The following is a 24512-nucleotide window of genomic DNA, read 5'->3' as shown; positions in this document are numbered from 1 at the left end:
AAGCACCATCACAAAAATCATAGAATGATTGTAAGAAACAGACAAGCACCATCACAAAATCATAGAATGATTGTAACAAACAGACAAGCACCATCACAAAAATCATAGAATGATTGTAACAAACAGACAAGCACCATTACAAAATCATAGAATGATTGTAACAAACAGACAAGCATGATAAAAAAAACCCCATAGAATGATTGTAACAAACAGACAAGCACCATCACAAAAATCATAGAATGATTGTAACAAACAGACAAGCACCATCACAAAATCATAGAATGATTGTAACAAACAGACAAGCATGATAAAAAAACCATAGAATGATTGTAACAAACAGACAAGCACGATCACAAAAATCTTTCTGTAAGCCTTACTGTTTAACATGTGAACACGAGATTTAAATATGTAAATCATCGATGACAGATTTTTAGAGTCATAAATCATATTTAATAGCTCTTATCTATGGTTAACTGGTAGAAAATAGTTCCAACAATTGGTAATTATAGTTTATCTCTAAAATCTATAGTTAACAACCCTAAATTATAGATTTCCTGTTAAATATATAGATTTTATGAATTTAAATTACTGTTAACTATAGTTAAGACCGAAAACATTAATTTACAAGTGTAAATCATATTCTATGTATGATAGATTTAGTTTCATGATTAGTGAAACTATGATATCAAATTTTGATCGAATGTTGATTATAGTTTACATATGAGAATTTATATTTCTCAACAAAAACAATCATTAACATTTAGACACAGGCAGATAAACTTGGTTAACCAAGCCCCAATCCAAATATGAACTACTGTGAAGGAGAAACTTCAGATGTATTGTGCTAAAACATATTCAAATATGGGTTTTAAAATCTTCAAAGAATTCGTGGAAAATTTATTTAAAATCTCAAAAATTTTCAAACATTAATAGCATCAAAATATATGACTTTTCTACGCTTTATACAACCATTCCTCAACATAAATTAAATAGCAGACTTCTTGACATCATTGACAACTGCTTCCTAAATAAAAATGGAACTCGACTGTTTTTGTATTTCTATGAAGCAGAATTTATTCAATAACTTCTACACGATAAGAAGACTCTTTCTGTGGCCTTTAACTCGACATTTAGATATATCGACGACGTATGATCAATATAATATATCGATTTACAATAGTTATTTTCATTCATTTATCGACTCGATATATCCCAGTGAACTCAAAATGAAAGATACTATAGAGTGTGTTACAATGTATATCTGTTTTATATTTGGATGCTTTACAGATTTTGGACGATAATTGCCTACTGTTAACTTAACTTTTTGACAAACGGGATAACTTCAGTTTTTCCATCGTCAACTTCCCTTATTTATCTAGAAATATTCCAACATCATATGCATAAGGTATTTATGTCTCCCAACTGATTCGATACACAAGGCCATGCTCAGAGTACGATCAGCTTTCAAACCGAGGCAAACTACTGATAAATAAGTTGATCTTACAAGGATTTCAACAATCCTGTCAGATTGTCAATGTCATATTTTTGCAAATTCAATGGTCGTTATAATGACCTTGTTTGTAAATGCCACCTATCGTTGTACCGTATTTTTGTCTGACATGTCTGATACCATGAAATATATGGAGATAACGAACAGTATTCAAGCTCAAAAGTCCATTATACAATACGAAATAGGAGCAGAGCAAACACGGACCTCCAAACATCAGAGGTGGGATCAGGTGCCATGGAGGAGTGAGCATCCCCTGCCGACCGGTCACACCCGCCGTGTGCTCCTTGTCATGATCGGGAAATAACGGAAAAATCCGTCGACAATTCAGTGTGTAAATAATGGCCTAACAATTAGTATGAAAAACGTCAGTCAGCATTTGACTCAATGATAAATTGTATTTGCTGACAAGGTCATTGTATCGACCATAGAACTTACGAAATGAAGACTTTAAACGAGACAGCTGATATTCTTGTTTCATCAACTTATTTGTCAATAATTTACCTCGTTTTAGAAATTGTACGTACATAGAGCATGCTCTTGCGTATCGAATCAACTGAGAGATATATACCCCGTATGCAGGTGATGAAGGTATATTGCTGCATAAGTAAGGGAAGTTGACGATTGAAAAGTTAAAGTCATCACGTTTATCATTAAGCTTGGTTGTTAGATTACCATTAACGTCTTTTTCAAGCAAAATATCCAAATATGAAACAGATGTGTCAGACTCTGTGGTATCTTTTATCTCAAGTTCACCAGGATATATCGTATCGACATAAGAATGAAAATAGCCATTGTTAATTGACAATACGTCGTCGATATATCTAAATGTCGAGTTGAACGCATTATTAGGTCATTTCCTTTATACTAAATTTCACTACGGATTACATAGGGTGGGTATGACCGGTCAACAGGGGATGCTTACTCCTCCTAGGCACCTGATCCCATCTTTGGTGTTTCCAGGATCCTGTTCACAATTCGTTTTTGTTTATTTGATTTAGGAGATTGATAAATGTTCGTTATCTTCAAATTTTACAATTAAGCATTCGTAAACTATAGTTTACAACCGTTAAATATACCGGTAGTTTTACAGATAAAAACTATTGTTAACAAATCACTTGCTATACATCTTCATGTTAGTAAGGCATAAAGTACAAATTTCAGTTTTTTTTCAGCAAAGTTATTGATACATGTATGCAGTCTCCATCTCTGATTTTTTTTTCGTTCGTTTTATTGTTTCTTTAAGTTATGAAATATAAATTTGATTTCTATATAAGCAGCCAGTTTCTTGATTTAAAAGTTTTATTGTCTGTTTTCTTAATTTTGCATTTCATGAAATATATTTTTTGAATAAAGTATTTTTATGTATGAAGCGTATGATGTAAAGTTTTGTGTCAGTTTTTGAATAAAATTCTAAAATTTATTAAAGGAAGCAAGGACATTTAGCTGAGAACAATCTAATCATTATTTTTTTTATACAATGTATCTTGTATATTACTAGTATAGTCTATCATTTAAATACTACAGCAGTTCTATCGCCAGTTTCTTACTTGCCAGGCAAGTATTTTTTCCTATAGGTCTAATATGACGCTATGAAATGAATAACGTACTTTTAAAGACAATTTTAACAACACTATATTTAGGAGAAAAGTCAATATTTTAATATTTACAAAAGAACTAAAGTCCTTCACTTTATTGACGAACTGCACCATATAAAAAGTAAAGCTAACCTCAGTATTACATAGAACATTATTGAATAAGACATAACCAGGATAAAACGCATATTTACATTTTTCGAGTGTGAGGAAAACCAACTATGACGTAACATTAAAGCCTTGCAACTGAGATTAATATAAATCCATAGATATATCAACAAACATTCTGCCAAAATATTCCTTTTGAGTGGAACATTGTATTGGCTGTTTTACAATGTACCTCACCATGCTCTAACCATGGCATGCTTTGATATATTAAAACCAAAGGTACTTGTTTCTGTAATAAAAATTTATCTTCATAAAATAAAAACACAGTTAGTGTAACTCCAAGGTTTGTAGTCAATTTTTTTTTTTTGCCTTAGGAGTAAACTCTGTGAAAAAGTATTTTCCCTCCTACAATAATTCATCTTTTTTCTCTTTTCGTAGATGTACAGATAAAAAAAATTCTGATTTTTTAGAGGACAAGAGAAGTAAACCTACATGGAGATATTGCTATAAAGATTATTTTACTTTTATATAGGAAGACATTTAAAGATCATAGTTTTTGGGGAAATCAGTGGCGTGGTAAAAAGATGAATACTTTTACAGCTTCCCTTTTCACTTGAGAAAAAAAAAAACCCAAAACATATCGGGTCTAGTACTTATACTATACAGGAATCTAAAGTTTATTAATTACGCATTATTAATTACTGTATTTTAGAGAAAATATAATGCAATGTCTGTCTAAAAGATAAACATTATTTCAAGGGACAAAATATACAGACAATCTAGCATTTATCGGTCACGTGGTATAGTTCTTGAAGTTCATTGGTCAGTTCTCATTCATCAAGGACTTATCGCATGTTTCTAAATTATTTGAAATTAAAAGCGTAAAACGTTCCTTATGACCACATTTTATAAATTTTGTGTTTTTACTGCGGATAAAACGCGGTAATTAACCAATTATTGACTCAAATGAAAACCCCTGAATTAAAAATCTAAGTTAATTAGATAGCGATCACGTGACCCTGTGACGTCAAAGGCGACAATGGCTGATCAGCTCTTCACGTAAATCTTACTAAAATATACGCGATACAACCTGAATTTTCTGCGTTATGGACGACCAAATCACTGATTTTATCGATATGAAATTTAATATCCAACCTTATATTTTAGAATTGTCAGCAAGAAATAATCTGAAAAATCCGTTAACATTGTAAAAATAGCAGCGACGATAGCGAGGGAGACGCGGCGAAGACGAAGAAACTCGCCATCACAATACAATTTGATTTGTCATTCTATCACATGTATTAACTTATTTGATTCACAAATTTAATATTACATAGCTTTGTTATTCTTCGTTTTTAACATAATATTAATTTATGCAAGTATGCTTTCATATGTTTTGTAAAGGATGGCGGTCTTGAAAAATAATTTTCCGATCACGAAACATTGCCGTAATCAGACCTACAGATTCTAAATAAAAAACGAAAATATCTCAAAATTCCTATACCTTAGAACTAGTTAATGTTTCTAAAGTAATTGAAAATCACGTAAGGAATTAATTTTTTCAGCATTTTTCATAATTAAGCTGCATTTGTCGTTGATAACTTCGTAAATAATGTGCAACTTCTCATCTCTCTATCACTGAATTGTCGCCTATGACGTCAGAGCAGTATTTCCCCGAAATCCGACTGAAATATGCATATTGCCGTATTTGAATTTCAACTCTCAATATCTCTTAAAATATGCTTTCAACAACGTTTATTGTATTCAGAATTTTAATAAACAAGGTTGTAGATAATATTTTTCATAAAATTAAGATTTTTGAAAAATCATGCGATAAGTCCTTTAAGATGAGTCTTAACATTGCTCGCTCGAAATTCTAATTCCATGGAGTTTTTTGCAGTTATGGTGATCTGTCCTTAGATGTAAGGGAGAATACACAGAGAGACAATTTGTATAGCTTATAATTAAAGTATCGAATTTCTTGACATTATATTGGCCGAAGATAAAGAAACTGAATACATTATTTGCTCAATGAAAGTATAGTGATTTCTGTTCACTTGTATATCAATGTCTTTGAATATTTTTCCTGGGGAAATATAGTAGGCATCCTATGTTGAAAATGAACAAATGTTTACCTATATATGATAATTTTCAGTGCAAAGAAATTTTCATTAGTATTTTAGAGCCTTCTTTGAGTACTTAAATTCTATTCCTCCTTGCTTTAAGAATTCGTTTTATTCCTGTAATCACCCATGGCGATCTGTTTCAGACCATGTGTACATGGGGATAGAACAGCGAATGGCAAGTGTGTTTGCAAACCTTGCTGGACTGGCGAATCTTGCGATGCTCCACGTAAGTAGAGACGATATAGTCTTTTGTTCACGAAGGTAACTAAATCAAAACTTCCTAACTATACAGGGTCAAATGAAATTCTCTCTCACATCAATTATGATTCTTTGTAATCAAATAATAAATAAATGTCTTTAAGTTTTTATGTTGCAGTTGATAAAATTGGGAAAATGCTGACCTGATATACATTATTTTATTTTAGGAAATCGATACACACCTAAATTCAGTCAAGATGAGTATTACGCTTCAGTGTCAGACCTGAATAGTGTATTCTTTGTTCCTGACCAGGAAATGGTTGTATGTCAACACGCAGACAAATGTGCTTGTGCAGAGGTCTCATTTTCAGTTTTAACTGGAAATGAAGATGGCTTGTTTACTATTGATCCCCTAACTGGTGCCCTATCGATCAGTCAAGGAGCTGTCCCAAAGAAAAATCGATATGTAATCACTGTCAAAGTCACAAATCAATTAATCAGCAACAATATCAAACAGCCAGAATCCATAGCTTCAGTGATTGTAGTTTTTCCTGGATTTCAAAGTGGGATGGAAAGCCACCATCACATTGAAAAAAGGGTAAAAAAAAACCCAACTTCTTTAAATCAATTCTTTAATTAAATATCTTTTTATATTCATATCTTAACAAAAACTGTACCTACCGTCATAACATATATCTGAATTATCAAGTATTAGGCATACGTTTAACTATTAAAGGATCATGATATAAGGAGAGAGTATAATTATGTAGGGATTTCTCCCCTTTGACATTTTAACTAATATAGCCTGAATGTCTAAGTTCAGCAAAATACATATAATAAATGTATAATAATACAATAATGGATTCTATCACCAAAAATTCATTAACTGCTCTATTGAAGTCAAAATTGACAGTACCGTGGGGGTAGTAAAGATCTAAATACAAAAGCCTTTAGCTGTAATCGTGATGATTAAGAAGAACTGAAGTATAAAGTAGCTGTAAAAACAACGGTCATTCAGTACTGTAAATTATCTCTACTCTTTGTAGGCCACCTCAAGCGTAGTAGGAAATGTGACATTTGATTTAACTAAGAAATATCCTTACAATGAGACCACTGAGATGAAGGTCGGAAGCCGTGTGAGGTTTCAGCTGATAATTACCTTCCCTATCGAGGACACTGACATGTTAGTGGAACTCTTCACTCCGGACAACGAGACCACGGTCATGATTCTGTGTGACGTTAACGTCACAAACGTTGGGAGCAGTCTTACTTTCAATGGAAGCAAGATTCCAACCATGGACGCCCGAGAAACGGGATCTGTGATGGTATATCCTTGTAGCAATGTTTGCTTTGATTCAAACGTATTCATCATTCAAAATAATGAATTGTTTCTTGTCTTGTCTAGTACGACAGAGCCATTATAAATTTTGGAGTGGTCCAAAACTCAGGTTGCACTACTGCTGACGAATGTAGCATATACATTGAATACGAGGCCATCCTCTTGGAAAATCCTTCCACTAATGCCGGTGAAGTTTATTGGGTTAGCGCAGGCGCTGAGTACAATAACGAAAACGAGGTTTGGGTTGGACAAGCCTCCTTTGTGGCTTTTCCGAACGATACAGTAAGCTTTTTTTATTCAGTTTGGTAAATGCCTTTTTCCCTAAAATCATTAAAAAATTAACTTCCCACAATTTCCAACATTTTTCTAGGTGGTCACTGAAAATCCCATCGTCAATTTTACCGGTCCTAGCTCCCTATCCGTAGGATCAGCCGGCGTTTTTCAAGTAGACCTGCTTCTTCCCAACCCCTCTACTACACTTAGCTTCGATGCCTTCGCTCCCATCAACACCTCCTCAGTCATGTCAATATGCAGCGCCAAATTAAAATACATTTCAGACAACTTCAAATGTGGCTTTGATGAAAGGGCTGTTTCAGCGCAATACTATCCAGATCAAACAGGCATTGGAAATTCCATGGGTCACTTGACTCTAGGAACAATGATAAACAAAGGCAAGACTTTGTAAATGGACTAAGACCCATCAAAGGTTTTTTTGTTTGTTTTTATTTCATTTCAATCCCCGCTATCACATTTTGTTTTCTTGCAGGGTCTAGAGATGCAGCAAACATTATGGAAAATAATCTTGTATCAGTAGAATTTGTGGCTCATATGTACAATGACCCTAGCTTTGTTGGCACGAATAACATGGTTGGGGCAGCTTTTGAGATTGGGAGTGCTCAGATTTGGGCCGGTCAGATGCAGGTTACAGGAAGTGCAGAGGTGGATGCGTCAGCCATGGTTAGCGCTCATGTTTTGCATCATTTGATAAAAATGTTGATAAATAATTTTTGCATTGCATTTATTAATACTAGGACGTGTGCTTTTATTCCAATAGGCAAGTCCAATATTGGAGTTCAATCCTCCTAGCGGACAAACTGTTGCGATGGGAGACGCGATTACTCTGTTGCTGGAGGTGCAAATTCCACAGTCCACCACAACATCTTACACTCTCGAAATTAAAGCACCATTTTCTACAACTGCCGTGTTTAAAGTATGCACAGTAGAAATCAAAACTATTGGAGAAAACATGCCCTGTGTCCACAAAGAGGACAAGAAAACTGTGTACTCTTCACGGGATAGTGGTGCTTCTGAACCTGACACAGGTACCCTGAACTTGGGAGGAATAACGAACCTTAATATCAACGCTACAGCAGATGCTAGTACTATTGCGTTTGAGATCGTTGTTGCACCTTTAAATCATTCAGCTGCTACTGACATGTCGTCTCACAATGTGGAAGCTACATTAACTTACGCAGGTTCGTCAACCGTTGTTCAATCAACATCCATCCTTATATCGGGCACGTCAGTCCTGGTTACCAGCGTATCGGTAAGTCTTGTTCCCAACTCCATCTTACATAAATATATTCACACTTTGTAAAAGAATGAAATTTTCATGATAAAATTTTAGCTTAAAAACTAACCTATGCATAAATATAAATACCTGGTAAAATCAACAGAATACGACATCCCCTTCATTTGACATGAAGTACCTGTTCGGCACAGAGTACGTGGAAGTGGGGACAGCAACCCGAGCACAGCTAGAGATAACCACGAACAGGAGCGTGTCCTACCCTATGATGAACATGGAATTTATCATGCCTCTGGGAAACACGTCCACCAAACTATCAATCTGCAGAGCCCGGATGTTGTCTGCTGGTAGGAATCTTCCATGTGTGTCACCAGATTGGATCAACACACAAGTTACATACCAATCACAGTTAGTATTCATACTTCAAAATGATACGCGGTATACTTGATTAATCAAAATAAAACTTTAAGTTGTAAGAAATGGGTAATCATGAATTCTTACGGGATGATTATTTGGTAGAGTAGCGATTCCATATTTCATTTAGTTTCATGGTATCAAACCTCAACCTTGGTGTTTCCTTGTTCGTTTGGCATATAGATTGTTCTCATAGTAACTATGACGGTGGTCTTTGGACCTGAATTTAGTCTCTCTAGTTCCTTGATGTGGCTGTTTCATGATTGATTTTCAATGCATAAAAGTACTGTTTACTTAGTCCATATCAAAGAATAAAGAATGTCCCAGACACATGCAAGAACCGAATTCCTCTTCTTGCTAAGAAGTCGTATTTAATGGAATTCCATACCATACAAGTACTCACAAATTTAAGAATGAATGATTGTATATTCAGATACAACGAGACAGTCAACGACCAAGCTCTAATGTATCTAAGTACAGTCTGTAACTATGAGCGGGTAGATAACGTCACTGATGATATTATTACCATAATTTTGGACGTTAAAGTTGAAGACAATCCGGAGTTGATAACTGGAGTCAAAGAATGGATAAGTGCAGGGAATCAGTACTCAGACACCAAAATATGGGTCGGACAATTGGCTCTTTATGCTCAAAGAAGTGGAACAATTATCCCGGTACTGATTAAAAAGGATTGTTTAAATGATTATTAACATAAATAGGCATTGTATAAAATTATATGGTAGACTGTTGAAATTTAACGGGTTAATTTTTGAAAGATAATCTGCAATTTCATATACATTTTTTCGCAGGCAACTAACCCATACATTAACTTAATCCGAAATACAACATTATCCAGTATTCCTATTGGCTACCCATCTGTCTACACGGCCTTGATTAAAGTAGCACCAGAAGAGAGTGCCAAAGTCAAGGTCTCTGTTACCCTGGGGAACACTGTATTAAGTATATGTGGCATGCGAATAAAAGACATTGGGGATAACTTTCCTTGTGTGGATAAAAACGTCACCTCCTCCTTTAGTGGAACTTCTGGCTTCATCGACATCGGCATTGTCACAAACACAGGTAAACATGGATATGTTTTTGGATTAAACATTTTAAGATAAAACAACAATACACTGTAGAGTAGAAATAATTTAAGTTTCGACAAGCACTTTATGTATCTTTTCTTTTCGCTGGAATATATAACCTGAGAGTCTAAAGCAGCAGTCTTCTCTTTAAGGGTCTGATGCCCTGGTGATGAACGATTTCTACGACAGTAACACCATATTGGTTGAGTTATTAATTCAGCTGGCAGACGATACGGCCACGGTGACAAATGGTGGAAGCTATACATTTGATGTTGAAGTGGAATATGGGAGTGATGGGCGTAAGCAAAGCTTCCCTTCTCAGACCATCATTGCCTCCCATGACAAGACACTGGTCAATTTTGTAAGTCTAGCCATTACATATTATTGACACTGTGACGATGTGATGCATCATTAAGTACACTTAAGTTCCCTTTTCAGTGAAAAGAAATGGAGATTTTTTTCCATTGCTATTTTCCAGACTTCGGTTAACAACAGGACGACTAACACATTTTACACAGAGAACATCGGTAGCAACAACACAGATTTAAACATTATGAAAGGGGAGTCTAAGCGGTTCCTCCTGGATATGGTATTCCCAGAAGGAGAGATTCAAGACGTGACTGTCAAGTTTATGACTTCCATTGCTGGTGCAAATCAGAATATGATGGAGTTGTGTGGTTCCGGACTAACCGTTGTCGGTGAAAACTTCCCTTGTCTCGATAAGACAACTGTGAATCCTGTCTATACAAAAAGGTAATCAAGCTTATTACAAAACAAAAACTTGCTTTGAAGATTTTGAAAGATTTCTACGTTGTATTGCTTGTGTTTAGGGCGGGATCTTTAGTCAAGGACACTGTGACTTTACAGCTCGGCTTCGTATGTTCCTCTGGGGTTAAAAGTGGGGATAACGAGGCTAACAAGGTTAGAATAAATACATGTATAATGCTTAAGGTCAAAGTCCGGATTCGTGTATTAGTTACCATTTTTGCATAATTTTCACTTAATTCATTAAATTTAAACTTTGAATTATACGTATAATTCAAGGTTTAACACAGATAATTGACATATAAAAAAGACTCCATACATCCTCTCCTCATGTCTGCCATTTTGTTTAGATACTCCTGCCTTTTTCTCTTCTAGCTTCGTTTGGAGGCCGTGGCAAGGCTACTACCTACATCCACATTGTCTGCTGGGAGTACTATTCCATTTCATGTGGCTGTCAACACCAATGATGTTGAAATTTACGTGGGTCAAATTGATTTAATTGTATCGGGCACGCCCACCGTCACAAACACTGTAAGAAAGCGTTTGAGTCCTTAAATTTTGATTTTTTTTTTATCGTTTATGTCAACTTGTTTTTAAATATTAGTATTCATTTTTGTAGACGACGAATATTGTGAATACGTCGCTGTTATACATTAACTCTAGCAGTGACCCCCTGCCACTTAATGTGGGCGTCGTCACCACCCTGCCCATCAGCTTGTATGTGCCACCAGATACTATGTCCAAAGTCCTCTTTGATATAGAGCTTCCAGTCCACTCTACGGTGACTCTGGGATCCATAGAGGATATCAGGATTTCTTCTAGTGGTAGCAATATCCAGTGTGTCTATGAAGATGATGCCTTATCGCTGAAGTACGAGCGGAAATACAATAGTACCACAAATACATGTCAGCAAAATCATGGAGAGTTGGATATGGGCACCGTTACTAATTCAGGTATATTAGTTAATCAGTCATTCCAAGAATAGAACTTGATGCTTGAAAAATAACTCATTTGCATGTATGATAGAGCGTACCGTTTATGATTTAAATAGAGGTTAAAATTGTGTTCACTTTCAGGAATATCACAAAGAGTAGGCACGCATACAGAGACAGATGACGTCATACAGATTGAAGTAGATATCCGCGTGAACGATAATGTCCCGGACACAGCTGGTTCTGAATTTCCCTTAAGTTTGGGTGCAAAAGTAGCAGATTATATTGTTATATATGAGAAAAATGTAACCTTAGCGAGAACAGGAAACGAGAGGCCCAATCTGGAAATAACTGCTACCTTCAACTCAGCCTTATCTACATCGTAAGTAAAGATCATCGTCTCAATCAGTGTGTAACATATCACATCAAGGTATTGTTGGTTATAATAAAATCATGAATGATACTTATTGTAGATCCTCGATAGTCATTGATACTATTTTAAAACACACTAATTTGACGTCCGCAACAGCTGTAAATGCCACAGTGTTCTTTTATCTGCCACCGTATCTGGGATATAAGCAGATTCAAAGTAATGTTACCCATAGCGGTCCTCTAGTGACAGGCGGAACAGTAGAACTACAGGTAATGTGGAAAATCCACTTATCCACATAATTTTGTAATCTAATGTATATAAAAGGTCTTTATCCATGTTATATCAATTCTCTTTTTTATCACATAGTTCGACGATTTGGCAATGTGTGAAGTTGTCAATGTACAGTTGACACTGGAGCCCAACCAGACGATCACCGTTCCTCTTGATATATTGACAGAAAATACGTTGATTGCATATGAAGCAAACGCTTACATGATTTACAACCCGGCTAGCGTATACCCCAGTGACAAATATTTCGATACACCACTTCAATACTTAAACTTCAGTGTAACTGTCACCAAGGCTGGAGGTAACTTCCGTTTACTTATAAATTGTTTCCATAAAAATGCAGTGATATGATAATTATAGTTATGAAACGAAGCATGCGCAGATAGAAATAAGTACAATGCGCTTAAACTTATTTTATCCACTTGCAGTTTGTGATGAACCATTGGGTATGGCGAGTGGACACATAGATGACTGCCAGTTAGATGGCTCCATTGAAAATGATCCCGCTCGCCCTCCGTCCCACGGCCGATACAATGGAAACTCCGGTTTGTTAATTTGATCTGTGGAGTATAGCTATTACACTCCACATGTTCTATTCTTTTTAAAGCATTCTCATTCTAAAGATTCATTTAGTTGGGCACTAAATAAATATCTGTGTTTTATACAAATTTTCTAGCATGGAGACCCTTCTCAAGAGGTCCTACATTTTCAAAATATCGATACTTCCAAGTTTTCTTTGGAAACAAGACTTTGGTGAACAAAATTATAATTCAGAAAGGCTCTGGATACACTCACCATCCCACCCAGCTGTCCCTCAGATACAGTAATGACGGCTACTCCTGGCAAACGGCCGAAACGGTATGACATTCAGAGGGAATCTGTATAAAAATTTTATTTTCTCTCTATGACACTGATCACAAATCCAAAAAACTAAACACAAAAACAAAAAAAGGTTTAATTGATATAGGAACTTGTAAATAAAATAACCCATATATCACATCATAATGTATAAATCTTAACGTAATTAATCGAAAGGGCGACCTGTATTGTGCACACTGTTAACCTATTAATCTTCTTTACCATAATCATCAAGGTGACAGTGACGGTGCCATTCACAGAGACTACTGTATACCCACAAAGACAAACCCAGGCCCGCTACATGAGGGTCTATATTGATAAGGACGACACCGTGAATGGATTACCCCCAGATATAGGACTCAAGTTTGAGTTCTTTGGCTGTTATCTCAGTGGCGAATTTACCACCACTAGTAAGTAATCACACATCTGCAGACGATTTATATACAGCTATATTTTTGCGACAATTTTATTTATTCTCATTGTTTATTACTCATTCTTTTCTTATAACTGTCAAATGTGATTTCTCAGTAATTTATCAAAATTATTCAGATCTCTCAATTTCTTGCGTTTGTTTAACCATATTTATTTATTTATTTTTAATTTTTCAGACATATGCAATGATGCACCAAATAATATATCTCCAAATGGTCTGTATCAAGCATTTTGAATCTTTTTTGTACAATACTTCAAAAGCCCATGTCGTTATTTGAATAGAATTTCTATAGTCCTTGGCTCCATTGTTGTTTCAAATAGCGTATAATTTAAGTAAATTTTCTTTTGAAACGTGTTTTGCATGTTATCTTCTAAGGTAATTCTGTTTTCCATTCCCAGATTTCTACTTCCGGAGTTTCCATGCTCTGAGTGACAAAGTTTTAATGTGCGATATTAATCCAAACGACAGGTGAATATCAAGCAAATATTTCACTTTTATCCCTTTTTAAAGAATAATTTATGGGTGAATATGAAATGATTAGAATATTCATCTTAAATCATTGATGACTTTTTTTTGTCTTGTTAGAGTGCAGTCACATGTTTGTAATGAATCGCAAGCTAGATATTACTCACATACATGTATAATACTTTCTGTTCTTGAAGGGACCTGAAACAACATTGTCATTACTCCATGGATGGAAATACATGGGCGGGTATATATTTTTACATAACAACTATATATTTATTTACCATTACATGCTTTATACCTTTGTCGTAGTATTCAATTTTCATTAGTGATACTTCACCAATATTTTAAACGTTTCTTTTTAGCAATGGATAGACGTGTTGCAAGTCTTCTAGGACACGAGTCCTCTGGAAATCTCTTCTTTGCTTATGGTAACGATCAAAGGTCCACCCTAATGAGTAAGGATGGTGGGATCACGTGGGATAATGTACCACGTGACTATTACATAGATACTAGATCGGAAATTACGTTTACTCCGTCCAAAAATGTCCCAATGCAGGTGACCAACCTTGCTGTGGCCGAACCCCATACGAGCTATCAGTTTGGAAGCTGGGGAGGTCTGTATGAGAAATGTTTTTTTTTTTTTCGAAATTGCTATAGACAATCCGAAACATAATTTTCAAGTTTCTGACCGTATTCTCTTTCAGTGACCTTTGAGGGGTTGTGGAAGAATTCTGCTGGGGTATGGAGTAAAGTTGTGGAGTGGGACATCTGCTGTTAATGCTGAGAGAACTATGATATTCTTTAAAAGTTTATTGACTTAATATTTGTTAAATGTATATCCACGTTGTGTTTTTGTTTTAATTTTTAATATTGTTATCGCATTTTCCTTTTAAAAATGGTGAAGTTTTTAAATTCAGAAAAAAATCTATTTATTCGAACAATGATATCAAAATCCATGTACATGTACACTGATCCCCTTGTTTGTGAAGAAACAGATGAACAAAAGCTTACATTGTGATCAGGCATTGGTTTAACATTGCTTAGTGTTGAATCATCACAAAATATCTGAGATTGCCCGAAGATAATTGAGCTGTAGATTATCTGCTCAGAGATATTGCTTAAATCAATATTTGTACCCATATTTCCATGTGTAATCCCTGAAAGTGAATGCGTGAACCTTTATGACTGTAAACTTGACCCTTAAGTCAAGTATAATTTCCATTAGATTCTTTTAACTGATGCCGTCCACAAAGACTCTCTCTTGAAAATCTTTAGGATACTATTTTTCTAACAAGGGCTAAGAAATGCCCGCTTTTATCATTTGATATTATATATTTTATCTTTTATATCAATAGAATAAAACATGAAATGTTTTAAAACTTTTTTATGTCAATTGTGGTGTAACAACAAAGAGAGTTTACATGGATCATAGCGCGCGCTCTAAACATATAGTGTCGAACTTGATTGCTAATCAGAATTGCTTTAGCCTACCTGAAAACACATTCCGAGGAAAAGCCAAGGAAAAAAATCCCTGGCCGACAAGTACAGTTTACATTCGATTTGATTAGATATAAAAGGTAGAGATAAAAAAAAAACTCGGATTGAATGAATCTTACATCTAAATTACATTGTATGTAGATGTGTTTCTGTAGCAATACTTGTAAATAAAAATTCGGCTTGCCACAGAGCAAAGCTGAATGTAGAGAATTCATGTCAAGAAGGTAAGCTGAACTGTAAAGAATTCATAAGAGTACAGCTGACTAGAGAATCCATGTCACAGAATACAGCTGACTAGAGAATTCATGTCACAAGATAAAGCTGACTAGAGAATTCATGTTACAGAATACAGCTGACTAGCGATTTCATGTCACAGAATTCAGCTGACTGTAGAGAATCTATGTCACAGAATACAACTGATTGTTGCGAATTCAACTGACTAAAGAATCTATGTTACAGAAAATCAACTGACTAGAGAATTCATGTCACAGAATACAGTTGACTAGAGAATTCATGTCACAGAATACAGCTGACTATAGAATTCATGTCACAAGATAAAGCTGACTATAGAATTCATGTTAAGAATACAGATGAATAGAGAATTCATGTCACAGAATACAGCTAACTAGAGAATTCATGTCACAGAATACAGATTACAGAATACAGATGACTAGAGAATTCATGTCACAGAATACAGCTGACTAGAGAATTCATGTTATATAATACAGTTGACTAGAGAATTCATGTCACGGAATACAGCTGACTAGAGAATTCATGTCACAGAATACAGTTGACTAGAGAATTCATGTCACAGAATACAGATGACTAGAGAATTCATGTCACAGAATACAGCTGACTAGAGAATTCATGTCACAGTTTTGAGCTGACTGTTGATAATTCAGATCATAGTGCACAACTGACTGTAGAGAATTCATGTCACACTAATGACTATATTGACAATAAAAATATGAAAACGATGGTAATGCAACAGAGGTTATAGACATGCAGTTGAAGAGTAAAACGAACAAAAAGAGTTTTGAGGAAAGCAAAACGAATAGAGGTGTAGGAACATACGCCTTTTGAGTTCCTCTGTGTTATACACTTTTAAGTGTCTATTATTTGAATACGTAATGCGATGCAATGTTCCCTCTACATGTATATTGTTTCCTTTATATTACAAGTATTTTGAATTGTTTCCTGCCAAATTGTATCATTTTTTTTTTGCTTTGTCGTCATGCTTGGATTGATTTTAACGAAGGCGTACTTTTTAATCATCTCTATACGTGTTTCTTTCCTTCCGGTCGGGCGCGATTATCAGCTGATTTTCGTTATTTGCCAAAATTTGTTCACCTTTTTGAGTGACTCTCTGGACAAATGCTTGTCAAGGTGATAATTTATGTTAAACATCTCTGTTATCCTTCACTTTGAGTGCGATTTACCAACATAAGATAAACAGCTGGTATATTACATTTATGATGATATTGATTTACTAACATAAGATAAATAGCTGGTTTATTATATTTATAATGACATAAGATAAATAGCTGGTATATTATATTTATGATGATATTGATTTACTAACACAAGATAAATAGCTGGTATATTATATTTATGATGATATTGGTTTACTAACATAAATAGCTGGTATATTTTATTTATGATGATATTGATTTACTAACATAAATAGCTGGTATATTATATTTATGATGATATTGATTTACTAACATAAGATAAATAGCTGGTATACTGTAAGCCAACTTTTATTCGTATGCGAGAAATATCCGCGAGTTTCGCGATCTACTTTAACTCGCAAATATTAATCGCCGCGAACCAAATATGTTTTTATTTATTTGTAAAGAATGTTTCCTCTGTCGCGAAAATTGATCGTCGCGGATTGATTTCAAATTGAGGAATCGCGAATAAAAGATGACGCGAATAATAGTTGGTTTACAGTATTATATTTATGATGATATTGATTTACTAGCATAAGATAAAAGCTGGTTTATTTTATTTATGATGATACTGATTTAATACATAAGATAAATAGCTGGTTTATTATATTTATGTTGATATTGATTTACTAACATAAGATAAATAGCTGGTTTATTATATTTATGATGATATTGATTTACTAACATAAGATAAATAGCTGGTATATTATATTTATGATGATATTGATTTACTAACACAAGATAAATGGCTGGTATAGTATATTTATGATGATATTGATTTACTAACATAAATAGCTGGTATAGTATATTTATGATGATATTGATTTACTAACATAAATAGCTGGTATATTATATTTATGATGATATTGATTTACTAACACAAGATAAATGGCTGGTATAGTATATTTATGATGATATTGGTTTACTAACATAAATAGCTGGTATATTATATTTATGATGATATTGATTTACTAACATAAATAGCTGGTATATTATATTTATGATGATATTCATTTACTAACATAAGATAAATAGCTGGTATATTATATTTATGATGATATTGATTTACTAACACAAGATAAATGGCTGGTATAGTATATTTATGATGATATTGATTTACTAACATAAGATAAATAGCTGGTATATTATATTTATGATGATATTGATTTACTAACATAAGATAAATGGCTGGTATATTATATTGATTTACTAACATAAGATAAATAGCTTGTATATTATATTTATGATGATATTGATTTACTAACACAAGATAAATAGCTGGTGTATTATATTTATGATGATATTGATTTACTAACATAAGATAAATAGCTGGTATATTATATTTATGATGATATTGATTTACTAACACAAGATAAATAGCTGGTGTATTATATTTATGATGATATTGATTTACTAACATAAGATAAATAGCTGGTATATTATATTTATGATGATATTGATTTACTAACACAAGATAAATGGCTGGTATAGTATATTTATGATGATATTGATTTACTAACATAAGATAAATAGCTGGTATATTATATTTATGATGATATTGATTTACTAACATAAGATAAACAGCTGGTATATTATATTTATGATGATATTGATTTACTAACATAAGATAAATAGCTGGTATATTATATTTATGATGATATTGATTTACTAACATAGGATAAACAGCTGGTATATTACATTTATGATGATATTGATTTACTAACATAAGATAAATAGCTGGTATATTATATTTATGATGATATTGATTTAATAACATAAATAGCTGGTATATTATATTTATGATGATATTGATTTACTAACATAAATAGCTGGTATTTTATATTTATGATGATACTGATTTACTAACATAAATAGCTGGTATTTTATATTTATGATGATACTGATTTACTAACATAAATAGCTGGTATTTTATATTTATGATGATACTGATTTACTAACATAAATAGCTGGTATATTATATTTATGATGATATTGATTTACTAACATAAATAGCTGGTATTTTATATTGATTATGATATTAATTTACTACCTAAGAAAAATAGCTGGTATATTATATTTATGATGATATTGATTTACTACATAAGATAAGTAGCTGGTATATCATATGTTTTTTTTATGTTTCCATAACATACCTTTGATAGTAAGGAAAAGTGGCACTTGTGTCAATGAGTAGATAGGTATCCATCCCACATACTTTGGCAGTCATATAAGCCCCTGACTCCTTAATAGACTGAACAATTCTAGAGTGTTCATCTGTCTTTTGCATTTTGCCTTGGGACCGGTCATCTGACCTATGCTCAGTCATGTCTCTCATTTTCTGTCTAGGATCTGAACGAACAAGGAACCAACCATTCCTTATTAGAGCAGGTAGACAGAGACGTCCTGTCCGCTAATGGATCCTGTGTAGAGATATATGGTAAAACATCTATAGAACTTGTGCTAAATGCGATGAGATGATAGTGGCCGATCTATCTGTAGATGGAATTCTTGGTTTAGATTTTCTTGTTAAGTATGAAGCTATCATAAATATGCGTACACACAAGGTTGAAATCTCTGATATAGAACATCCTATTCAGATGGAGGGTACTGCACAAGAGTTCAAGATTGCTTTTGGTCAATAGAATAGTTATACCTCCAAGATCCGAAATAATGAGGGCAAGATATGTGCAGGGCCGGATGGAGGATTCCCTGTGAAGATAGGGCTTGTGGAACCATCCGAAAAATTCCAAAAATCTGATTCTGCTATGCTAGCCAGAACACTGATACGACGCCAAGAGGCAGTACCACTCCGTATTATGAATCTGTCATCCACAAATAAGACTATACAGCCAGGAACTGTAGTTGGTAAATTGTCTCCAGTTAAAGAGATTGTAGCACTTTCATCTCTTCTTGATAGAAGCACTACGATTCTTAGGAGTAATGAAAAAGACAAGGCCAGAAGTTTACTCATCAAATACTCAGAATATTGTTTTCTGTGGCTGATGAAGACGTTGGTCGAACCTCTATGGTTAAGCACAAGATAGATACAGGTACTCATCCAGCTATCAAACAGGCACCAAGGCGTCTTCCTTTCCATATGCAGGAGGAAGTCCAGGAGCACGTATCCGACATGCTTAAAAGAGGTATTATTGAGCCTTCCCAGAGCGCCTGGTCATCAGCAATAGTCTTGTTGAAGAAGAAGGACGGATCCAAAAGGTTCTGTGTGGATTATAGGCGCTTGAACAGTGTCACTATCAAAGACGCCTATCCTCTTCCCCGTATCGACGAGTCGCTTAATCAGCTGAAGGGAGCAACGTGTTTCAGTACTCTAGATCTGAATGGATACTGGCAGGTAGAGCTAGGTCCAAGCGATAAGCATAAGACGGCGTTTGCAACCCGGCAAGGTTTTTATGAGTTCAATGTCATGCCATTCGGGCTCTGTAATGCCCCGGCAACGTTTGAACGTCTTATGGAAACTGTGTTGTCAGGACTACAGTGGCAGATATGCCTCATCTATTTAGATGATGTCATTGTATATGGGAAAACATTCGAAGAAACGTTACATAATCTAGAACAGGTCTTTGAGAAGCTACAGTCAGCTGGTTTGAAGCTGAAGGCCAGGAAATGTCCGTTGTTTGCAAAACAAGTAAAGTACCTGGGTCATGTTATTTCAGAAAACGGGGTCGAGACAGATCCCGGAGAAAGTCGAAGTCGTGAGGCAATGGCCAGAGCCAGTAAACAAGACACAAATTCCTTGGCCTCTGTAATTATTACAGGAAATTCATAGCAAACTTTGTTGATATAGCTCGACCGCTTCATAAACTGACAGAAGCATCAGTTGCTTTCAAATGGACAGATGAATGTCAAATAGCATTTGATGTTCTAAAAACTAAGTTAACCTCCAGATTTCAGTAAACCATTTATCTAAGATACCGATGCAAGTCAAAATGCGATCGGCGCAGCCTTCTCTCAGATCCAGAATGGACAGGAAAGGGTAGTCGCTTATGCCAGTAAAGTTCTTAGCAAGTCTGAGAGAAGGTACTGTGTGACCAGGAAGGAGCTCCTGGCAATAGTAACGTTTATAAAGCACTTCAGACATTTCTTGTATGGACGTAACTTTGTGGTCAGAACAGATCACAGTTCCCCTCGATGGTTGCTAAGGTTTAAGGATCCATAAGGCCAGTTAGCTCGATGGCTAGAGGTGATATCGGCGTATGATATAGAAATCGAGCATAGAGGCGGTAGGCTACATGGAAATACTGACGGGCTAAGTAGACTCCCATGCGTCCAGTGTGGATATTTTGATGATTGGGAGAAAGTAGATTTGCATGAGCATGAGGAATATGCAAGGGTATTACAGGATGAAGTCAAAGACACGGAGACAGATGAATCAAAGGACTTGGTAGAGATACAGGATAGAAGTCGGGATATAAGACTCGTTAAGAATTGGATTGAGGAGAAGAAGCTTCCAGACTACAGTGAAATTACTGCTGAAAGTTATATGGTTAAATCACTGTGGGCTCAGTGGAGTAGATTGGCATTGAAGGATAACTTGCAGTGTCGTATGTGCATGGGAGCTTGAGGAAAGCAACAACACGACATATCAGATTGTTATGCCACTGTCACAGAGAAGGTTTATTTTACAGCAGATGCATGACTCCAAGACATCTGGCCATCTAGGAGTGACCAAAACCCTGAACAAGATCAGACAAAATTACTACTGGCCAGGACTGCAAAGCGATGTTAGAAGTTATGTTGCTGGATGCGACATATGTGCCCGGAGGAAGGCTCCACATAAAACAAAGAGAGGGCCTATGCAGCCTTTGCAAGTGGGCTACTCAATGGAGAGGATAGCCACAGATATCCTTGGGGAATTTCCGGTCACAGATAAAGGGAATTGCTACATACTGGTGGTTTCGGATTACTTTAGCAAATGGACAGAAGCCTTTCCAATGCCCAAAATGGAGGCTCAGACAGTTGCAAGACTGATCGTGGAGGAAGTAATCTGTAGGTTTGGAGTTCCTGTGTCCATTCACTCTGAACAAGGCCGTCAGTATGAAAGTCTTTTGTTTAGCGAAGTATGCAAGCATTTACAGATCCGAAAGACAAGAACCACACCATACCATCCTCAGTCTGATGGTATGGTAGAACGGTTCAATAAGACGTTAGCCACCATGCTGGGAAGTTATGTTAGCGAGAACCATCGGGATTGGGATGAGAGCATACCCTTCGTAATGATGGCATACAGGGCATCACAACATGAATCAACCGGATACACTCCAAACATGTTGATGCTTGGTAGAGAAACTGCTACCCCTCTGGACATCATATATGATATGCCTGCATCCTGGAAACAGGTACCGAAACATGATTGGGTCTGGATCCTGACCGATCGGATGGAAAGGGCTCACAATTTGGTGAGGAAACATTTAGAAGGAGCTATATTTCGACAAAAACATTATCACGACATGAAGATGTCGTATGAAGAATTCAAACTTAGGGACCAAGTATATGTGTTTTTTCCCCAAAGGAAAATTGGTTGCTCCCCAAAGTTGACTTCATATTGGCGAAGACCATTTCAGGTTCTATCAAAAGTCTCTGAGGTCCTGTATAAGATCAACTGTGGATCAAAAGCATGTAAATCTCAAGTGCTCAGAGGCGAGGATACAGACTTAGGGCTCGAGTGTACAGAGCCGGGGACAACTGATTCCTCAAATGTTGAAAAAGATCTTGAGGATCAGGATGACTTTGGGTCATCTGACAAAAATATTGAAGTCGCGGATGAATTAGCTGGTGATAGGAGACCAAGATGCGAAAGGCATACCCCTACTTGGCTTCAAGATTACGTCCAGGACTAAAACTAATTAGACAGATAGTCTTTTCAGCAAATCATTGTCATTGTTTTCAAGAATTTTCAGATAGTCATTATCATTGCTTTCATGTTGTCTATATAGATCATGTTTTCTTCATTTAACCATTTATCATCATTAATTTTAATTACTGTTTTTGTCATACGAGGGCGCATGAGGAATAGAGGCGTGGGTAATGTGACAGAGATCGGACTCGGGATGTCCTTATACATTACGTCAGCCGGACTTTATCGTAGTGCGATACGATAGCGGCCAAGGATAGTCCGGGTATAAATGGGTATATATATGAGCGTTCTGCAGAATGCTGCAACTGGCAGTTGCCAGTCGGAGCTCAAGGTAGAAGGTCCTAAGAGGCGTAATAGTGAGGTACGGCGGAGGTTAATAAGGCTTGAAATTAATACAGTATTTGAAGGTTAATAAAGTTGTAATTACTTTTCCTCGAATTTTATTAAGATCTGTCTGTGTATAGGACAGGGACCTCGGAGATCCGTACCTGTCCTGGTACTGATCCATGCAGGACACAGACCTGTCCGGGTACAGGACCCATCCCAGATTTGAGACCCATACCTGTCCTGGTACTGATACATGCAGGACACAGACCTGTCCGTGTGCGAGACCCATACCATTATTGTTTAAAGAAAGTTGTATGCTTTTATGTTAAGGATAGGAAATCCTATTATTATATCAAGTGTGCATTTTGGGACATATATATATATATATATATATATATATATATATATATATATATATATATATATATATATATATATATATATATATATATATATCAAGTGTGCATTTTGGGACATATATGTGCATTCTGAGAATAAAAAGGGGGGGGGGAATCAGGGTAGGAATTGATAATTCTTTTCTTTCAATTTTAGTCCAAAAGCATCTGTGTGTAATTTTGACTGACTATTCTAAGGACCAAAGAAAATGGCCAATACTTACATGTGAGCTACTGTTCCCTGCCAGTGGCCTATTTTCCTTTCTGCTGATGTGTAGGCTAGTGTGAAGTCACAGATTTAATCCGAGGCGCAAAGTGTGGGTAGGCAAGGGACCCCTCTTGATAGGTATTGGGGGGGGGGGGTCAAGGGGAGCATTTTTGCAAGCTCGAAGATATCTAGGATTGTAATTTGACAAGTGAAAATGATATTGTTAACATATTTTCAGTTTATATCATGATATGAAGACCACTTAACAAAAATGAGAACTCTTATCCTTTTACTCTGCTTAGAAAATATGGAAACTTCCTTACTGAATAATCGAAACGATCAATACGTTTAACTTCCAACTAACAAAAATATTTCTAGTTATCAATTTTACTTCCTGCACTAATCCTGTTTCTGTCGATGGTTTTGAAATTGTCTGATAAGATTTAATAAAACACTTGAATTTCGGCTTAAAAAAGCAAAACTGTAAACAATTCACATTGTATAGGTATAAAAGTGCGGATTGCTAAGAATGCTTTTTTGGCATATGCAACAAACAGACAAAATAATATTAATAAGATTTACAATCAACTGCCCTTTCCCATTTTTTTCAACTAAATTTTTATCCCTGACAAAATGATGTGTAGGCTACAACCTTTTTGCCTAGTATATGGAATATACGCCATTGTCTGCATGCTTCTTTCATTTTTAAAATGTATTGTCCTTACTTTTTTTTAATCCTGTA

The 24512-nt window shown here is 35.3% G+C and overlaps 1 protein-coding gene across 1 annotated transcript; it reads left to right on the top strand.

Moving 5' to 3' along the window:
- The first annotated feature begins 5462 nt into the window (after nucleotides 1-5462).
- On the top strand, nucleotides 5463-15320 carry LOC133195201 (uncharacterized). The gene is made up of 26 exons (XM_061331059.1): nucleotides 5463-5562; nucleotides 5762-6132; nucleotides 6581-6859; nucleotides 6940-7155; nucleotides 7244-7544; nucleotides 7640-7830; nucleotides 7928-8419; nucleotides 8550-8809; nucleotides 9249-9489; nucleotides 9625-9895; nucleotides 10053-10261; nucleotides 10379-10653; nucleotides 10731-10821; nucleotides 11041-11196; nucleotides 11285-11618; nucleotides 11742-11979; nucleotides 12071-12239; nucleotides 12337-12559; nucleotides 12687-12803; nucleotides 12935-13116; nucleotides 13352-13526; nucleotides 13725-13763; nucleotides 13948-14017; nucleotides 14212-14261; nucleotides 14380-14631; nucleotides 14722-15320. The coding sequence occupies exons 1-26, from the start codon at nucleotides 5463-5465 to the stop codon at nucleotides 14793-14795; spliced, it is 5376 nt and encodes a 1791-aa protein (XP_061187043.1). The 3' UTR covers nucleotides 14796-15320.
- The last annotated feature ends 9192 nt before the right edge of the window (nucleotides 15321-24512 follow it).

This window comes from Saccostrea echinata, unplaced genomic scaffold, assembly GCF_033153115.1.
Source record: "Saccostrea echinata isolate AGI-Se365-2 ecotype Australia unplaced genomic scaffold, CSIRO_AGI_Sech_v1 ptg000029l, whole genome shotgun sequence".
In the NCBI taxonomy this organism is placed as follows: domain Eukaryota; kingdom Metazoa; phylum Mollusca; class Bivalvia; order Ostreida; family Ostreidae; genus Saccostrea; species Saccostrea echinata.
Note: the sequence above shows the minus strand (reverse complement) of the source record. Positions and strands in the feature narration are given on the sequence as shown.

Coding starts and splice junctions, on each gene's coding strand:
- LOC133195201 (XM_061331059.1), top strand. CDS start 5,463: ATGGCGATCTGTTTCAGACCATGTGTACATGGGGATAGAACAGCGAAT. Junction 10,262..10,378: donor ACAAGACACTGGTCAATTTT/GTAAGTCTAGCC, acceptor GCTATTTTCCAG/ACTTCGGTTAACAACAGGAC. Junction 11,980..12,070: donor AACTCAGCCTTATCTACATC/GTAAGTAAAGAT, acceptor TACTTATTGTAG/ATCCTCGATAGTCATTGATA.